The 18,678-nt window shown below is 44.9% G+C and overlaps 1 protein-coding gene across 3 annotated transcripts in view; it reads left to right on the forward strand.

Moving 5' to 3' along the window:
- Positions 1-18,678, forward strand: part of FLCN (folliculin) — a 205,488-nt gene that overhangs the window by 18,893 nt on the left and 167,917 nt on the right. For all 3 annotated transcript variants that reach the window (XM_078665222.1, XM_078665221.1, XM_078665223.1), the window contains exons 2-5: positions 899-1,185; positions 10,049-10,195; positions 11,599-11,820; positions 13,263-13,423. In XM_078665222.1, coding sequence (XP_078521348.1) covers positions 937-1,185; positions 10,049-10,195; positions 11,599-11,820; positions 13,263-13,423 — 779 coding nt within the window. In that variant the 5' untranslated portion in view covers positions 899-936. The remainder of the gene's footprint in view (positions 1-898; positions 1,186-10,048; positions 10,196-11,598; positions 11,821-13,262; positions 13,424-18,678) is intronic.

The following is an 18,678-nucleotide window of genomic DNA, read 5'->3' on the forward strand; positions in this document are numbered from 1 at the left end:
AACACACTGTGCCTGCTCGCTCTTCTGGACAACAACACCCGCCTTGTTTTCTTCTTTCCTGTAAATGCTAAAAGGATAGCACTTGTAGGTTAACAAAGGCATGTACAAGAAAGTCGTGTCTCAACTTTGCGCATGCGCAATTGCAGCTCCCAAGGTGCGTTCGCGCGAGATCTTGGGAGAAGACTGCAGTTTGATGGTAGACGTGTGTTTCGATTGAATGTTGGGGTTCCGTAGTATGGTCTTGCGAGCAAGTGTTAATTCTGAGCTCTGTGCTCCGAAAGGAAGGCCGTTGTGTGTGATTTCTCTGTTTTTCTTCGAATGACGGCTCGCGTGTACTCGGCTTTTTTTTCTCAGTGCTATCTCTGTTCAGGAGGAGCTGCCCATGTGTGTTGTTCATATGGCGGAAGTTGCTTGTGTGCGGAGATAGTTACTCTCCTGATACCGGCTTTATCGAGTGAGCATGGGATGGTGTACCTAAGCTTTTTCTCTCTAGAATTGTCTTAATGAGGTAGAGATGGACATGTGTGTGTGTGTGTCACTCACTCGTAACCAGTGCTTTAATTGGAAATATATAGGTGCAGGTACTCTGTTTAAAGGGCCTGTTTGCTCCTGAGAAGTGTCGGTAATCTCACATTATAATGTGCTGCATGCATACAACAAGCATTTACAATGCAACGGTTTCGCCTTTGGAAAAGTTTGAGCTATTGGTATTGTAAATGACAAAATTTGTATTTATGTGTTGGTTTTGAAAACAGATAAATAAATGGCATTGTCCTTTACATTGCCAATAGCTCTAACTTTTCCAAAGGCGAAACCGTTGCATTGTAAATGCTTGTTATTATTATTTTCTTTTACTCTATATATTTTGACATTTGTAATGAGTTCTCTTTTCTTTTAGGACTTTGGAGAAGGTGCTCCTGATCGGTCTTATGTACCATGAATGCTATTGTTGCTCTGTGCCATTTCTGTGAGCTGCATGGACCTCGTACACTCTTTTGCACAGAGGCTCTGCATTCACCGCTGCCTCAAGGCGCTGGCTGCAGCGACAGCCCTGGACAGGGCGAGCAGGGAGAAGATGAGGAAGGTGGTATCCAGATGAGCAGCAGGATACGCTCCAACAGTCCGGCAGACGGTGTGAGCGCAGAGTCTAGCAGCCCGGGACCCAAAAAGTCAGACATGTGTGAAGTAAGTATACTTAACTTTTTTTAACTTGTATATGTATTTAGAACCATGATGCAGGAAGGCTCTCGTTCTTTTTCAATTGAGACTTTTAACATACAGCTGAAAGCAAATTTACACTGTGGGTAAATTGAACATTTATTTTGGCATTACACATGGTTCTAGTGTTGGCACAGTTGATACATGACATATTAACTGTTGACCATCAGCAGGCCAGTTTATTGGTCCTTTTCGGGTTTTCCACAAAGGTATATGTATAAATATACATGCAGTTAAGTAGACAAGCTTGACATTACTGCTGATTAAATTTAAAAATTCTGGCAGCTGTTTCACTCGTCTTTCAGTGTTTTCTACTTTGTATTCATCACTTTTACATGCAAAGTCCCTTCTCAGTCAGTCTCTGCTATCTCTGCTTCTTGGATAGTAGAGAAGAATAAGCATCTTAGTTTATTTTTCTCCTTGTAACATGGCATGCAGAGTCTGGCCTCTCTGGGTGTTCTCTTCATTTGTGACAGCTTATTTTGATCTACAGTTTGCGTCTTTAAGCTTGGATCTGATAAGCACTGTCTGTGTTTGGTACCCCTGACACAGGCTTGGCAGTCAGCTGGGCTTTAGTTCCTTCCTTATAACAGTCCATCTTGGGCAGTGGGACCTTATTGGTATTTTAAAATTTGCCCTTCTTTGGGATGCGGACCACCTTGAATCGTTTAAAATTCTAGTAGAAGAATACAAAATACAACAATTTTAAGTCTTGCACTTGAGACATGCCTTACAATACGATAGAGAGGATTTAGCATCTACCCCAGAATTCAACCCGCTGCAGTCTAAGGTCGCATGGCATATTCCAGATACATCTGCTGTTTGACTGGAAATGCCCTCAACAAGTTTGTTGCATTGCATTAGGTGAGGGGGAAACTTATGGGGCACTGGAAAACTAGGACTACAAGTGGGCAGAGGCTAGTTGGTTCAGCATGTCTGAGGCTGATTTGTATCCTATTTCTCAACAGATTCCAGTATCCTCAAATATAATTAGGAAGACTTGTTGTGGGGTGGATTATGGGGATTGATCTCACATCACCTGGAAATGGCGAATTTTTTTTAACTTTTGGTACAGAGTGAGGACAACTCTGAGTCCTTGCTGAGCCTGTACATATCTCCCCAAAGGTGCGCTTGTTGGGTATAATAGGGGAGTGGAATCATCCACGTTCAACACACCCCCTGTTGGGTCATTGCTAAGAGGGCTCCTGCTTGTGCAAACTGGGTGTGGGGTATTGGCTTCTGTGTGATTGCTGTGAAGGAGGTTTGCCGGCATAGAGGGTTCCTGAAGAAGCACTACAAGATTTGGGGACCCTGATTGAACTACTTCAGCCTGAATACAAACTGAAACTAATGTGAGAGAATACACATGGACATTCCTTGATTGACCTTACATTTTACATGTCACTTTAGTGCTGTGTAAAGTTTATATATGAACCTCTGAGGTGTACTATGCTTTATTTAAAGTTTAATAACAATTGTTTGTAAATGAGCAATGAAAGCAGTTTAGATGGGTTCTGTGCTAAGATTAAAAGAGTGATAGTGTCACAATTACTAAAGAATCATAAACTGGAAATTGCACGTTTACAGGAGACTCGCTTACCAGGCCTAACTATGATATGTTGAAACTGACAGACTACGAAAACACGTTTCTAAAGGGGTTTAAGAGAGTTACAGTTCTCCTTAGAATACCCTTCCTTCTGCAGCACAGAATTGTGTTCAGAGACCCAAGAGTTAAGTAGATGGTGCTATTTTATGAGGAGTACAGTTTTGAGGTAAACAAACTGTGCACCCCTACCTCCTTGTATCTATGGAGTTAATTTTAAAGATTGAAAAGGTACTGCTAATGGGTAAGGATGGTTTTTAATGAAGCTTTAAATCAAGCTAAGAACAAGTCGTGGTAATAGGACATGTTAGGAGGGCCGATACTAATGTCTCAGCCGTCTGGAAAGTAGTTGGTCTTGTGGACACACTGAGCTCTCAGACCTGATTGCTAAAGGTTAAATATTTCACTCCGAACTCCCCTACTCGATTATGTTTTCATGCCAAGGATGGATACGTTAAGTTTTCGCTCTGCCAAAGGGTATCATTGACTATTCTTAGTGTGGATAAAGAGTGGGACAGCTCAACAGGGTAGAATTTCTGAAATATTTACAAGCCATGACGGAGAAATACTTTACAGTCAGTGAAGGCTTGGCGGATAAAAAGGAGTAGTTGTAAAGGGTCTACAAGATAAGTGTATAGAGAAAAACTTTGGCCTTTCTTAAAGACAGTGATGTTAAAAGAACAAAAGTGTCTACAGAGGAGCAGGAACTCAATGAAGTTGTGCATCTGTGGAGCAGATTCCCCAATACAAATGCCTGTTACACCTTGCAACAGTAAATAATAACTCTTGAATCTATACCAAGTTAAGCATTTCAACTAGCTGGCGTAGATGCGGATTTAGGAGTACAAGGGACAAGACAAGCAATCACATGTCATGGCAGGCCTTAAAGAACAAGGGACTACAATTTACTTTCACGATGTGCTAAGGGAGGAGGACTGAATAATCGTACATGTAGACCCTGAGCAATAATGTTGTTGGATGCTGACAAGGCCTTTGACGTTATAGAGCATTTTTTCTCTTTGGCATAAAAAAAAAAAAAATAGACGCGATCCTCGTTTAATATTTTGGGGCAGCTTATTGTTCTCATCACCAGCAGCCAGGGCAATAGTGAAATCATGCTTTTCGGAGGTATTCCTGTTGGGAAGTGGAACCAAACAGGACTCTATTCCCCACTCCTGTTCTCCCAGACTCTAAAGCCCTTAGACTTGATACAATGAATGAGATCTAGTGCTGAAAGGATAAGACTGGCAATAGGACGCTGTTGCTAAAATATGGTTTGGGGTGATCGATATGTCTGTGAGGACAGAAGTGTTCCCTGTTAGTGCCCCAACATTTGCATTATAAGTTGTATGCAGATGATTGTGCTGTTCATGTCTTGGTGCAACTAAAAGATTCACTACAAATGCAAGTTTAATCAACAAATAGTTTTCCCCCAATATCTTGGAATGTAATTTCCTCAGTATTTGCGATCTTGAAAAAACAACATAATGATTTGGGTAAAGAGAAGGAAACTTGTTTCTAATCTTCCAGTGGCAAACGATAGATACATTCAATATCAGACGTCTTTCGCCAGTACATAGGCTAATCACCATCTTTCCCAGATATATTGGTTAGTATCTGCCATTGTTCATAAACCTAAGTTAAAAGCCAGCCTTACTTCTTTCGTATGTTCTACATGGGACTTTTTGTAAGGTTGAGTAATTCATTTTAAATCATGTGACCTTGTTAAATACTTGTGTATTTGGACGGACAATGTTGCAGGCCCAGGCTGTCCATTGCACTCTATCTATGTTAGTACAGTATTGCTGTATTCAAATGATATGCTGAACTATCTTGGGGACAAACTCAAAGTCTTTCGGCTGGATTGTCATAGATATCATTATAAAATATTCTATACAAAGTGGCTTGATGTATTGGAGACGATTGTGAATGGGGAACCGAGGCAGGCACTGGCCACTCCATATTGATCAGTATGGGATGTGTATCATTTTAATAAATATTACTGGAAAGCAGCGGTGGAATGCTTATACGCTGGGTGCAGAAGATGACTCTTGCTAAAAGCTTTGTATTCATGGGGGAAGGGACCTTGACGTTTATTGAATGGGGAAGGCAAATGTAGAACCCTCTACGGCTAGAAATATGGTGGTCTTGGCTGCTGGCCCCTGTCATACCTGTGCAACAGACACAGGAGTAAGTGGGAGCAGTCATCGCTCCTCTCTACTGAAGTGTGTTCATTACCGACAACCGCACTAAATAACATGAAAAGAATGTCCCCAATATAGATAAAAATAGGAAAGAACTATCAAAAGCTTATTACGACCTAAAGCTTACTGCTGCCGTGGATGAGACGCGGGTGGGCTCTCTGACAAACCTATTCATCCAAAACAAAGACTATTATTCTTTTGAATGTGTTTTGGATGGTATGACCCCAGTGCTAACCAGGAAGCTTTTTCTGCAGTGGCGGCACAGCACTCTACCTTTAAGGTCATTCACAAGTTCCTGGTCTTCCCCCCCGACTACTGAGCGCTGCCCGGCATGCGCACATCCCCAAGAAAATGACTCACATGTGGTATTTTTTTGCGAACCCTATCAAAAAATCAGGAAATACTGGCTTATTCCCCTCCTTAAAAACATGGGTTTTAGAAATTTTTTACCTGCGTACAGAATCCTGAAGACTGATCTTTCCCCACAGATAGTGTTTGCAATGGCGAAGTATTTAACGGCAATGTGGCACGCACGTGCACGCTTCCTCAAGCTGGACGCGGATTCTTAATTCCGTTTTAACAAACTTTAATTTTAGCTGGTAACTTGTTTTAGCTGTCTTTGAGGATAAATTGATTTATATTGTAATGACCAATTTTTTAAAATTATTGTTCTGATCTATTGCATAAATTTCACGTGACTGTGATGTGTGTATATCGTTTATGATCTTATTGGTCGAAATAAAGATTTCAAACTGTAACTGATAAAAATAGGACACAAGTTCCAAAATATAGAGAAATTCCGCCCACAGAACAGCTCAATTGGATTTCAATTATTTATATTTTATTTTTCATTATAATATTTTCTCATTCTCTTTTTTTGATAGAAGGTAAGAAAGATATAAAACAGATCACATAAATAAATTCATTTACAAAAAACATCACAGTGACCTAGTCTCATCAAAAGGAGAGGCAGCAGCCCATAAATAACAATATTCCAAAATATTATACACATAAAGGTTCACAATATATAGGTTCAGCAGCCAGGAAACAATCACAAAAAAACAGACACTGAGTCCAAAATTACATTAAACAAACATCAGATTTTACAGGCAACAAGGATTAAAACAATGAACAACTATAACATACACAGAAGAAAAGCGTCATTACCGACAAAACCACTGACACCATACCAATTCATATAGAGAGCAAAGTAGTCAACCCGCAAATCCTGGCAAAGTACGTGCCTGTCTGATTCAGAGGAGACAGAGTGCAGTAAGGGGCATTCAAACGACTCCAACACGCTCATCCTGCTACTGCTGGCAAACCAGCTTAGCCACCTGTACAATTTAAAACCTGATTGAGAAAAAAGGGAGAAAAGGGTCAAATCTCAATATATGTTCCCGGAGTCTGGGTCAGCCCCGGGATCTTCATTTATAATAGGCCCCCTCCTGTCAGTCCTTGGAAAGCAGAGGGCTTGGCTGGCCATATCATGACAGAATCTTTCTCTGTGGCAGGGAATTGGGGCTTTAAGGAAACTGCTGTACAGAGGAAAGGAGGTCGTAGAGAATAAGGTGAAGCAGAACACTTGTCTAGCCCTACCCTGACTGAATCCTTTCCTGATTTTTTAACAGTATTTTGTTGTCAGTACATAGCCCACATATTTGCCACAAGGTTGTTTTTTCACCATCTGATGTTTTCTTGTGGTGGCCATTGGCCTTCAGGAAGACATTCTATTATCTTGCTCAACCCTGAGTGAGTGTGGTTTTGGTGCCTTGAATATCAACCTCCATCTTGCCTCTCAGCTGCAATCAAGAACGATTAAGATTGTCAAGTTGTTATCCCCCCCCCCTTTGTGCCTCTTTCCTAACTAGGGCCCTCTAAAATAGACACTTGACAGCTTTCACGTGTGTATTAAAGTGCAGGGTGGCATTGTAGTAAAAGGCAGACATCTCCCTTTCCTCAGGCAATCGAGAAGGAAATAAGTGAGACCTTCTTTGCATCCAGTTCTTGACACCCACCTGAAGCGTTTGTTTCTCTGGGCAGCTTAGAGAAATATGGCAAGGAATTTATGGAGAGACGCAGATCGCACCAGTGTGTCCAGAAAGTTGACTGCAAAGGTTAAGTTCTTGAAGCCCCATCCAGAACCTTGAGACAATCAGGCAGAGATCCTTTTCGGTACAAAGAAGCTGCTGCTGGTTCGCAGAGATCAGGGATCGCCATGAGAACCTGTGGATGCTCAAGTATACAATGCTCAAACTACGTCCACTGTATACTTGGAGTACGCTGGGTGAGGCAGAGGGCCCAAACTGGAGGAGAATGAGAAATGCTTCCCAGGAGGAGTAGGAGCAATCAACGGCACAGTGGGATCTTGCTGTAAGGTGACAACAGTGAAGTCTGCCACCTAGAGGACAGCCCAGGTCGACCATGTGTGATAAATTGATTTCTTCCAGCCTGAAAGAGAGAGGAAGAAAGGTGAACACAAATCTGAGGAGGCAGACTGTAATATTCTGGTTATTATGTTTTACATGCTTTCCACTCCTCCATCAGTAGAACACTCTTGACGTGATGTCATTTAGAATGTTGGTGTATGAAGCAGACAGTTGGAGAAGGGCTAATTACTTCTGTACTTCTATGCTGTAACCAACCTGAATAAATCCTCATAAAATATCACAATCAGCTTGGACTTGGTTACTACACAGACTTCACAGTTGTTGACAATCAGAGGGGCAGAAATGAATAATGGAAACACTTTAAAATATTTCAAAAAATTAGACTTGTAGAAAAAGTCTGCTTCAGTTTGCACTTACCTGACAAAAACTGATGAGAAAGTGTCAGGATAAGTAGTTTCTTTGAAAGACATAGGTGGAAGGTCCCTGCAACACTCAGACTGACAGTTGAGAGATCCAGGTGGTAGGGCACCTAAGGGATAGACTGAGGATAGTGGCTTGGTTTGGGAGATACTGCTGGCCCTAGACAGCAGAGTTGATGTACTGTGAACATGAGGCCAGCAAGGCACATCTGAGTTCTGGAATTCCCAGCGTAAACTCATTAGGCCTCCACACAGAAGTCACTAAGGCGTTTATCATGGCACGCCTTAGCCCCCTATCCATACTTGATGATCATGGCAGTGGCACATTTTTTAGTTCAGACTATAGACTCACCTCCTGGTAAACAGGCTCACCCAAGCATAACAGTTGAACTACTAACATTTTGGCTCTTATGGGCTTGATCTGTCTGATCTTACCCTACAAAATTCTGCTTTGCAGAAGGATAACCTGCAGGCATAGTTAAAGCTGGGTCTCCTTTTCCCCAGCCTTAGCCCCGCAACACAATCCCAGAGGAAAGAACTACTGATTGTGCAGCATGTGCGTTTGATCCTAAGTGCCATCTCTTCTGTTACCCAGCGTCCTTGAACATAGAGAGATGTAACAAAGCTTTTCTGTTGTGTTCAAGATAGAGGCAGCACGTTCATTTTTGGACGCGGCAACAAAGGCGGAAGTCTATGCTAACATGATGGAGTGAAGTCTTGCTGCAAAAGGAGTTAGATAGTTCTGACCAATTCCTTCCAGAATCCTAAGTTCTTTTTCGGAGGTTCTGGGTGTCCAGGGCTGACTTTGAGGAAATGTGGACCTCAAAGGAAAGTGCCTCCTGTATCCCACCTTTTAGTTCAGTTTCATTTCCTTTCTTCCCCTTATCGCTTTCTCCACTTCCTAATGTTATATGCCTTGGAAATAAACTTTACTTCTAGTCGCATTTATGGAAGTGGAAAGCTGAATCTTGACTCCCAAAGGCACAGAAGAAGAATGGTATGGGCTAATGTCTGAACCTGATGAAAGTGATACATCAGAATAAGGGCTGCCCAGGGAAATTTACTAAGATTAACAGATTGTGAGTGGAGGATCTTTGATTGTCTGGGGCTGGGGTGGAGGGAATGACGGATGAGAGGGATGTAGCAGGATCCAGGGTATTGGGAATATGTGGGAAGAAAAGCTTGCTGGTACAAAAGTTGTTCGATTTTGTGGTTTAATCGAAGTGTGTTTAGTAGTCCATGTTTTTTAACATCCATGGTAGAGAAATTGAATTTACTGATGTGGCACTCTGACGTGCTATCTGTCTCTCTTTCTTTCTCTCCTCCACTGTTTAATTGTTTAAAACCATGAAAACGTAGAACACAGCCAGACTGCTGTTAGTTTTATATTTCACACACAAGAAGCTTATTCCCCCAAATCGTCCATCCACTAGCATTATGTGCATGTACTTCTGCTACAATAGTGTGCCGTTTGGTTAAAGCCACACATATTTAGTCCCCTTTCATGGAGGAACATTGCGCCCTACTCAGAAAATGAGAAATGAAGTGCCTTCCAGTGATGCACCACCCTCAATGTTTAGCTAGCTACACACTTGCGTGCCTTTTTGTCTGAGGACTGCTTCACTTCAGCAAATCTCAATTAACCTACACAGGGATGACCGAAAAGTGTGTATACAAAGATTTGCGACCCTTCACCCTGTGTGCAGTAGTATTTTTTTTACTTTGCCCTTTTTTGATTGCTTGTAAATTTTTCACAGGGACATTTTTGAAGAAATATGTGACACCTCATTTGTCACCCAAATTTATTGCAGTGTTTTGAAAATAAAAGCCAAAGTTTTTTTCCTCTTTTTGTTATATTGAGAAACCAATCGACAAGTAGATACAGAACATCATACAGATGCAATTTGCTTTTTATACATAAAATAGTGTCACCTTTAAGGTGCGCTATCTTTTGTGGAACAAATGGGCAAGCCATTTATGCTAATTGAATGTGAACCTAACCCATGCCTTTCTTCATATACATTGCAGCTACTTTGTCGACTACAGTAACTCACCCAGTCACACGTCATTAAACATGCTTAATCCGCTTCTTGGGTTAGTAGAGAAGATAAAATCATGTTTTGATGTAAACTGAAGGATTTGTGAATGTTATGATAACTAGTGATTCCTGCCTTTTTTCTGACGAAGACAATTCTCAATTCTTTTCCTCTTCAGGGCTGTCGATCACTGGCAATAGGACACCCTGGTTACATCAGCCATGATAAAGAGACCTCAATAAAGTACGTCAGTCATCAGCAGCCCAACCATCCCCAGCTCTTCACCATTGTGCGACAAGCCTGTGTTAGGAGCCTGAGTTGTGAGGTATGAAGGCATTTGTTACCTTCATGTATCATTTTAATTGTGAATATCTGTTGAATTGTGAATATTACTGGGCAACTAGCTAGTAATGGACTTAATTTTGTGCAGGTTCAATATGCTAAACTTAGATGTGGCTCCATTTCTTCTTGTCAATCCTGTGTTTTAAATAGTGCTTAATCCTAGTATTTAATAATGAAGTCCGTTCATGATGGAACAGTTCTCTAGTCCTAACATCACCTAATTCGACACAGCGCTCGTAAAATATGATTCCAACATTTTATGCTTTATCTCTTTGGTTTTACATGCTTTGGTGGAAGTGTTGAAAAACTTCAGGTCTCTCTCACCAGACAACTTTTAGCTGTCAATAGACAAAAGCCTATTATGGAACATACCAAAAACATGCTGTGGGCTGAGAGTTCACCCATTGCCTGTCATTTGTTGGCCTTATTGTGACCCATATTTGCTTGCATCGTATTCAATGGCTTGCCTTCCGCTTGTGTTTGTCCTCTCCTTGAGCATACCTCTTTACCGTTCTTCTGACTGATTAGCTTGTATCCTTCCACTGCTCAAATTTTGAGAACTACGTTTTTCTTTTTCATTAAGCCCGCTACGAGAGAGCATATCTTCTTGCTCTCTCATGTTCTGCTTATAATGTCAAATACCTGCCTCCGTTGCTTCTCGTACCCTTCACTAACTCCTTGTTTGACTCCCTATACCTTGCCGCCCTTGAAGTAAATGTTGTAATTATTTTTTATTTATTTACTTTTATGTGGAAGCCTAGCAACTGCTGGCCTGCTCTGCATTCTAAAAAAACACCTTTCGATACCTTAGTAACTCCACCCACTCCCCATTGTTCACCCCCTACACTCTTTCGCCCATCCCTTGAAGGCCTTTTAATATTTTAATTGTTTTAAGACTCCAACAGCTGCCATTTGATGCTTGATCACGTCACTATTTGAAAAGTGCTTTCGTGGAAATAAAACAACATGTTTTTAATTTACTGCTCTAATTGGTGTCTGAAACTTAGATAGTAAATAAAAAAACAAAAAAGAAAATTACGCCTCATCATTCCATAGACACACACATACATAGTGACATGTGCATGCATATGTGCACCTACAGAATGCCGCAATCAGTCGCAACAGCTTCGGCATTGCAATTGCTTGACGATGCAGCATGGCATTGGCAAAAAAGCGTTACAAAGCCAATAGGTCAACAAGGCGAGACCTCTCTGCTTTGCGAGTGCTTGTTATGTATCGTGACATGTCTTGTGTTGCTTCAATATAAACCCAGTTTAAGTTCCCTATTTACAATTGCATGAAAAAAAGAAAGACTGTTGTGTTAAGCTTTGGCAAGTGGCATTTTGGACGGTTTGCCTTCTTGTGATCACCTTCTCTTTTTCAAAGGTGTGTCCTGGACGAGAAGGACCAATCTTTTTTGGCGACGAGCAGCATGGGTTCGTCTTTAGTCACACCTTCTTTATTAAGGATAGCTTGGCCCGTGGCTTCCAGCGCTGGTACAGCATCATAGTCATCATGATGGACAGGATCTACCTCATCAACTCCTGGCCCTTCCTTCTGGCAAAGATCCGAGGCATTCTGGATGAGCTGCAGGGGAAAGCCCTGAAGGTTGGTAACACTAGAGAAGCCAGGAAAGGAAGAAGAATCAACAGGACACCAGGGCTTTATCATAGGCATCATCACAGGGTACCCACAGTGCTCCAATGCTGTTACTAAGGTGGCATTAAGCATAGGAAGGGTTTTCATTGGTCCAATCCTTCATTTTGTGAGCATTCCTCTAATTTTGTGCCTCTACCTACTTACCTCAACTCTAAATCCATACATTCGTAGTCTCCCTCTTTTTGCTTGAATTTCATACCTCTCGAGATACATTAGAGAACCTTTGTCAAAAAGTCGATTTTTCATTTGTTATGGCATGTGTTACCTGACCCCTCCAACTGGAAATGCTTGCTCATAGTTTTCACATTTTAATGGACATAAAAAGCAGTTTAAGACAGCAGACTGCTTTATAAGCATATATATGTGCTACAGGCTAGTAAATGGCACTTTTTAAGCTTCACTTGGTTGTAATTTAAGCCTCCTTGCAAATTTAGTTATATCCCCTAACATTTCTGATAAAGGCTTCCTCAGAGTGTGATGTCATGTGTTGACAAGATGCATCAAAACTGACCCGTTTATCCTGAGGCATGGCTGGAAAATGCCACAATAATCAAACGATGAAGGTAAAAGCTTATGCTTTGTATCTGCAATATCCAATTTTGTAATCAACCTAATTGTACAATTATTCAAATATTCATTGCAGAATATTTTAAAATAATAGATGAGCCAAAGTAAGCACATTAGACACTAGAAGAGCACTGGGAGCCCTAAAGCGTACTGATGATTTAACCCGTTTACTGCGGCAGTTATTTTGGCGCAGTGCGGGCGTTCTATAGAGTGGGCGGGGCTGCGTCGGCCGTTGAACGTTCGCAGCACCAGTCAGGTAGTGCTCCGAACGTTCAGCAGCCGACGGCAGCACTGATAGGGTTAAAGCCCTTCTCATCACTATCCTGAGCCAAGAGCCAATACGTCCTTAAGTGGACTGTAGAGAATACTGGGGCTACAAAGTTCCATGGGTGGAGGACAGTGACACTGGCAAAAAATGAATTTTCACCTTTGCTTTTAATACCGATAATCCTCACTCCATTCCTGTCCATGCTTGATGCTTCCTTGGGTAGTCTGGCACCCTCTGGTGATGGTGTCTAAAATAGCCAACTATAACTGCCATAGACATAGCCCTCCTTGGCACACCTTCTGCCCAAAACTCAGCAAAGAAATACATCTTCCTAGGACCGGAGTCTGTTTTCAAGCAGATATTGGTGTATCATTTCTCACCGTAATTCCATTTTTTGCATAGATCAGACTAAAGTTCCCAACTCTGAAACCCCATTAAGAGAAAATGGTTATGCAGAGACCAAGGCAAACATCAATTTACTGTGGTTCATGCGGAGGGTATTATACCAAGACCTTTATTTCTTCTTTTGCTTATTAAGCCTGTTTTTTCTCTTTAGGTTTTTGAGGCAGAACAGTTTGGATGTCCACAGCGGCCTCTTAGGATTAACACAGCTTTCACACCTTTTCTGCATCAGAGAAATGGAAATGCTGCAAGGTCGCTGACATCGCTGACCAATGATGAGAACCTCTGGGCCTGCCTACACACCTCATTTGCTTGGTAATTTATGCCTCTAATTTGTATTGAATTCTATTCTTATACACATCCCAACACTAGGATGATTTATTTAGTCCACTGTTTTATACAGGTCCAAATGTCTCTATCTTCAAGAGACTGACTAAGGTAACTGTCATTAACTCTTTGCATGCCGCTGTTGCAGTGGTCTTTTCTCTTGAAAACTTTAGTAATCATGAGTATCATCATGCAGTGCTCATAAAACTTACAATATTGAAAGTGAAAGAGAAAAATTACCTACAATGAAAACCCAATATATAAACATATAAAATCAATTACATAATTGATTATTATAAGGAACATTTATAGAATATGTAGCTGAAAGAAACAGGTTAGTGTTATATTCCTTACCTTAGAATATCCCCAGGTGTCAGACTGGATCCGGAAAGTTTTCGTCAGCAGTACCCCTGCCCGTCGCTAGGCGTCGTCTGCGGCTCCGCGTCTGTCGTCGGAGTACTTAGACGCCGTCCTTGCGCGCTTACGTCAGTTCTTCTTTTTTCCACGCCAGCAAGCGCAGATCCGGGAAGAGCAGTGCTCTAGTCATTTTTTGACTAACTTTTTTGATCACTTTTCAAGTCGACCTTCGACTTGCGGTGCCGACCTTGCGAGGTCTGTCACTGTTTGATGTCCGTCGGTCCCTTTACTGCCTCGGGGCCGACCATGATGACAAGTCGTTTCCCGACGGTCGGGCCTTGACCTCGAAGGCTAGACGGGAGCGGTCCCGTAAGCTGCTCGAGCTCCGGCAGTCGGCTTCGCGCCGCTCGAGGTCCCTGTCGAAGAGGAATTCGAGGGACTGGTCGCGGAGCCGCAGTCATCGCCGCTCGACGAGTCACCACCACTCGTCAGGCTCCAAGTCCTCAGGTAAGTAGAGGCATTCGAAAAAAAAGTAGAAGAGGCGTCATCGCTCTTCTGACTCCCCCCGACGCTCGCGCGACGCGGCCGGGGATTTGGGTGACACCGCCTACGCGGCTCCATCGGAGCTACAGGCCCTGCGTCCAGCTCCATACCCGCCGATCCCTGGGCTGCACGCGACGCCGGAGGAGAACAGTGCTTTCCTCACGGCCATGAGGTCGCACTTCCCTCTGTCGGAATCTGCTGATGGCGCCTTCGGGCCCGCGGGTCCAACTGGCAGCCCTAGCAGGCCGGTGGCTCCCGCCCCGGCACCTTCGGGTGCTACGGCGCCGTCGTCGACTCTGGTCCCGACGCAGCAGGATCCAGGCCTGGATCCGGGTCGTCGGCAGTCGACCTTACAACTCCTCCACTGGCGCCGAACCAGTCTCAACGAGGGTGCCGCAGAACCAGTCTCAACGCGGTCGCAGACGTGGTTACTGCCGTGGTGGTCCCGGGGACAACGGCAGGGTCGCTCCACATCCGCTCCCACAGCATCTGCCTCTAAGCCTTCCTAGTCCGGCATTTCAGGCCCATTCGACGCCAGTGGGGGGGCAGGGTTCGTCATCACCTCTTCCACTGGGGTATCATAACGTCGGACAGGTGGGTGCTGCAAATCGTCCGTAGGGGCTACTCCCTCCCCTTCGAGGCGACCGCTCCAGCCATGCCACCGCAGTACCACCGCATGTCGGGGGATCACTTGCAACTTCTGCAGGAGGAAGTTACGGCCCTCTTGGCCAAGGGGGCCATTGAACGCGTTCCTGGGCCAGAAGTAGGACGTGGCTGCTATTCCCACTACTTTCTGGTACCCAAGAAGGGCAAAGGAGGCCTACGCCCTATCTTGGACTTACGGAGCGTCAACGGCTTCCTCCGGAAGGAGAAGTTCAAGATGATGACGTTGGCTCAGGTCCTAGCTGCCCTGGACCCAGGAGACTGGATGGTAGCGTTGGACTTGCAGGACGCGTATTTCCACATCCCCGTCCTGCCGGCCCACCGGCGCTACCTCCGGTTCACGGTAGGCCACGAGCACTTTCAGTTTACCGTGCTCCCCTTCGGCCTTACCAGCGCCCCTCGGGTGTTCACGAAAGTTATGGCGGTGGTCGCAGCTCATCTGCGCAGATCAGGCGTTTCAGTCATCCCCTATCTCGACGATTGGTTGTTGAAGGCGGGCTCGCCCCAAACAGTCGTCTCCCACCTCCAGACTACAGCTGACCTCCTGCACTCGCTGGGGTTCTCTATCAACGTGCCGAAGTCACACCTGTGCCCCTCTCAGAAGCTCCTTTTCATCGGAGCGATTCTGGACTCGGCCCAGTTTCGGGCTTATCCCCCCGAGCAGCGGGTTCGGGATATTCAGGCTCTGATTCCAATCTTTCAGCCTTTATCCCGAGTCTCAGTCAGGTTGACGCTGCGGCACCTGTGGCTGATGGCCTCCTGCATCCTTCTGGTGCATCACTCCAGGTGGTGGATGCGGGCTCTGCAATGGGACATGAATGGGCACAGCATCAGGGCAACCTGTCCGACCACGTCCTGATCTCGGAGTGCACTGCGAGTCAGTTGCAGTGGTGGCTCACGAACCGCGATTGGGTCAGCGGCAGATCTCTCTCTCTACCCCAACCGGAGCACGTAGTGGTGACGGATGCGTCCCTCCTGGGATGGGGGGCCACATGGGAGAGAGGGAGATCAGAGGCCTCTGGTCTCCGGCGGAGTCCTGGCTCCATATCAACCTTCTGGAGCTGCGGGCGATCTGACTTGCACTGAAGGCATTCCTTCCCTCTGTCCGGGGAGGTGTAGTGCAGGTGTTCACGGACAACACCACCGCCATGTGGCAGTGCAACAAACAGGGCGGGGTGGGGTCATGGACCCTCTGCCAGGAGGCTCTGCGCCTCTGGCAATGGCTGGAACACCAGGGCGTCACCCTGGTTGTTCAACACCTGGCAGGTTCCCTGAACACCAGGGCAGATGAACTCAGCCGCCGGTGCATGAAGGATCACGAATGGCGTCTGAATCCGGACGTGGCACAAGGTCTCTTTCAGCAGTGGGGAGTGCCTTGGTTAGATCTATTCGCCACCAAAGAGAACGCGCAATGTCATCAGTTCTGCGCGTTGGAATTTCCAAGGCGGCACTCGCTCGCCGACGCTTTTCGTAAGAGTGGAGCTGTGGTCTGTTGTACTCCTTTACGCCTATACCACTTCTGCCCAGAGTGCTAAAGAAGATCAGGCGAGACTGGGCCCAAGTCATCCTTGTGGCTCCGGACTGGGCACGAAGATACTGGTATCCCGAGCTACTCAGCATGTCAGTCGATCCCTCGATTTGTCTGCCTCTTCAGGAGGACCTTCTGTCGCAGCAGCAGGGGACGGTCCTCCACCCGAACCTGTCCAGTCTCCACCTACATGCGTGGAGATTGAGCGGCGGCAGTTGAGGCCATTTGACTTGCCTCCTGAAGTTTGCGATGTGATTCTGGCAGCCAGGCGTCCCTCCACAAAAACGGTATGCGTCTGCAGGTGAAACAAATTTGTGCATGGTGCACAGCAAAGGCTGTGGATCCACTCTCTGCCCCCCTTTCAAAGGTTCTCCTCTTCCTTTTTTCCCTTGCCCAGCAGGGCTCTGCTCTGAGCACTATCAAAGGCTACCTCTCGGCCATTTCAGCCTTCTTAAGGCTTCCTGATCAGCCTTCTCTGTTGAAGTCCCCTGTTGTAAATAGATTCTTGAAAGGCATCACACACGTTTTTATCCTGTTCCCTTCGTGATGCCTCAGTGGGACTTGCATCTTGTTCTAACGTATCTGATTTGCGCTCCTTTTGAGCCACTTCCTAACTGTCCTCTTCGTCTTCTGACTCTTAAGACTGCATTCCTAGTTGCCATCACCTCTGCCAGGAGAGTGAGTGAGCTCCAGGCTCTATCTTCTAAACCTCCTTTCCTCTCTGTCCATCCGGACAAGGTTGTTCTAAGGACTCGTCCTTCTTTCCTGCTCAAGGTGGTCACAGCCTTTCATATCGGGCAGTCCATCACCTTGCCCACCTTCTATCCTCCTCCGCATCCCTCGAAAGAGGAAGAGAGGCTCCACCGTCTGGACCCAAAACATGCGCTCTCATTCTATCTGGACCGCACACGCCAGTTACGGGTGGACGACCAGCTCTTTATTGGTTACGTGGGCGCAAAGAAGGGACGGGCGGTGCACAAGTGGACCATCTCTCGGTGGGTTGTCTTGTGCATCAAGGTTTGCTACTCTTTGGCGAAAAAGGAGCCTCCTGTTGGGCTGCGCGCCCATTCCACTCGGACCACGGCAGCTACTACTGCCCTGGGTCGGGGAGTCCCCTTGCAGAACATCTGCCAGGCAGCTACGTGAGCCTTGCTGCACACGTATTCTAGGCATTACTGCCTGCACAGCCAAGTCTGGAGAGATGGCTTTTTCGGCCGTTCCGTTCTCCAGGACTTTCTGGTGTGATCTTGGTTCGCAGACCCACCACCGGGGTTGGTATTACTGGGGTATCTATTCTAAGGTAAGGAATCTAACACTAACCTGTTTCTTTCAGATGCACAGGTTACTTACTTCCGGTAACGATATATCTGTAAGAAACAGTAGTTAGTGTTAGGACATGCCTTTCAGGGCCCTAGTTTCATGGCACCAGTGTCGGTTTCTATCATGGCTCTGCGTTACTGGCGCGGAAAGCTATGTACAGAACTGATGTCAGCGCGCGAGGGCGGCGTCTAAGTACTCCGACGACGTCATCCCGGCGATCACGACGACGGACGCGGAGCCGCAGACAACGCCTAGCGACGCGCAGGGGTACTGCTGACCAAAACGTTCCGAATCCAGTCTGACGCCTGGGGATATTCTAAGGTAAGGAATCTAACACTAACTACTGTTTCTTACAGATATATCGTTCCCGAAGGTAAGTAACTTGTGCTTTACACCCAATAAAATATAAAATGATATGCTAGTGCATAAACTATATACTCAATGACTTAACAAGCACAGACTTTCCCTTATTATGTTATCACACTATTTTATGCAGCTACCCATCAACAAAAGGGTAACTAAAAGCTCAGTGATATATTAGCTTGTCAATAGTAACTTTCTCCTACATGACCGTGCTCTAAATTCAAAGTTTGCCTTACTAAATTACATAATAAAAATGCCACTTTTTTAAAATATAAATGAATAGGGCATAATTCCTTGATCTCACCTTAAAAGCTTTTAGCACAGGTTTATTTCTTTGGGTAACATAACAGTGGGACCATGCATCTGATTCTCACTTGACCCAAATTACATAACTAATACTTATAAGTATCAGAACATCACATAGACATAACACTAAATAAACAAATGCAGAAATGTAATATAAAGATTC

Source organism: Lissotriton helveticus, chromosome 10 (genome assembly GCF_964261635.1).
Source record: "Lissotriton helveticus chromosome 10, aLisHel1.1, whole genome shotgun sequence".
Taxonomy (NCBI): Eukaryota; Metazoa; Chordata; class Amphibia; order Caudata; family Salamandridae; genus Lissotriton; species Lissotriton helveticus.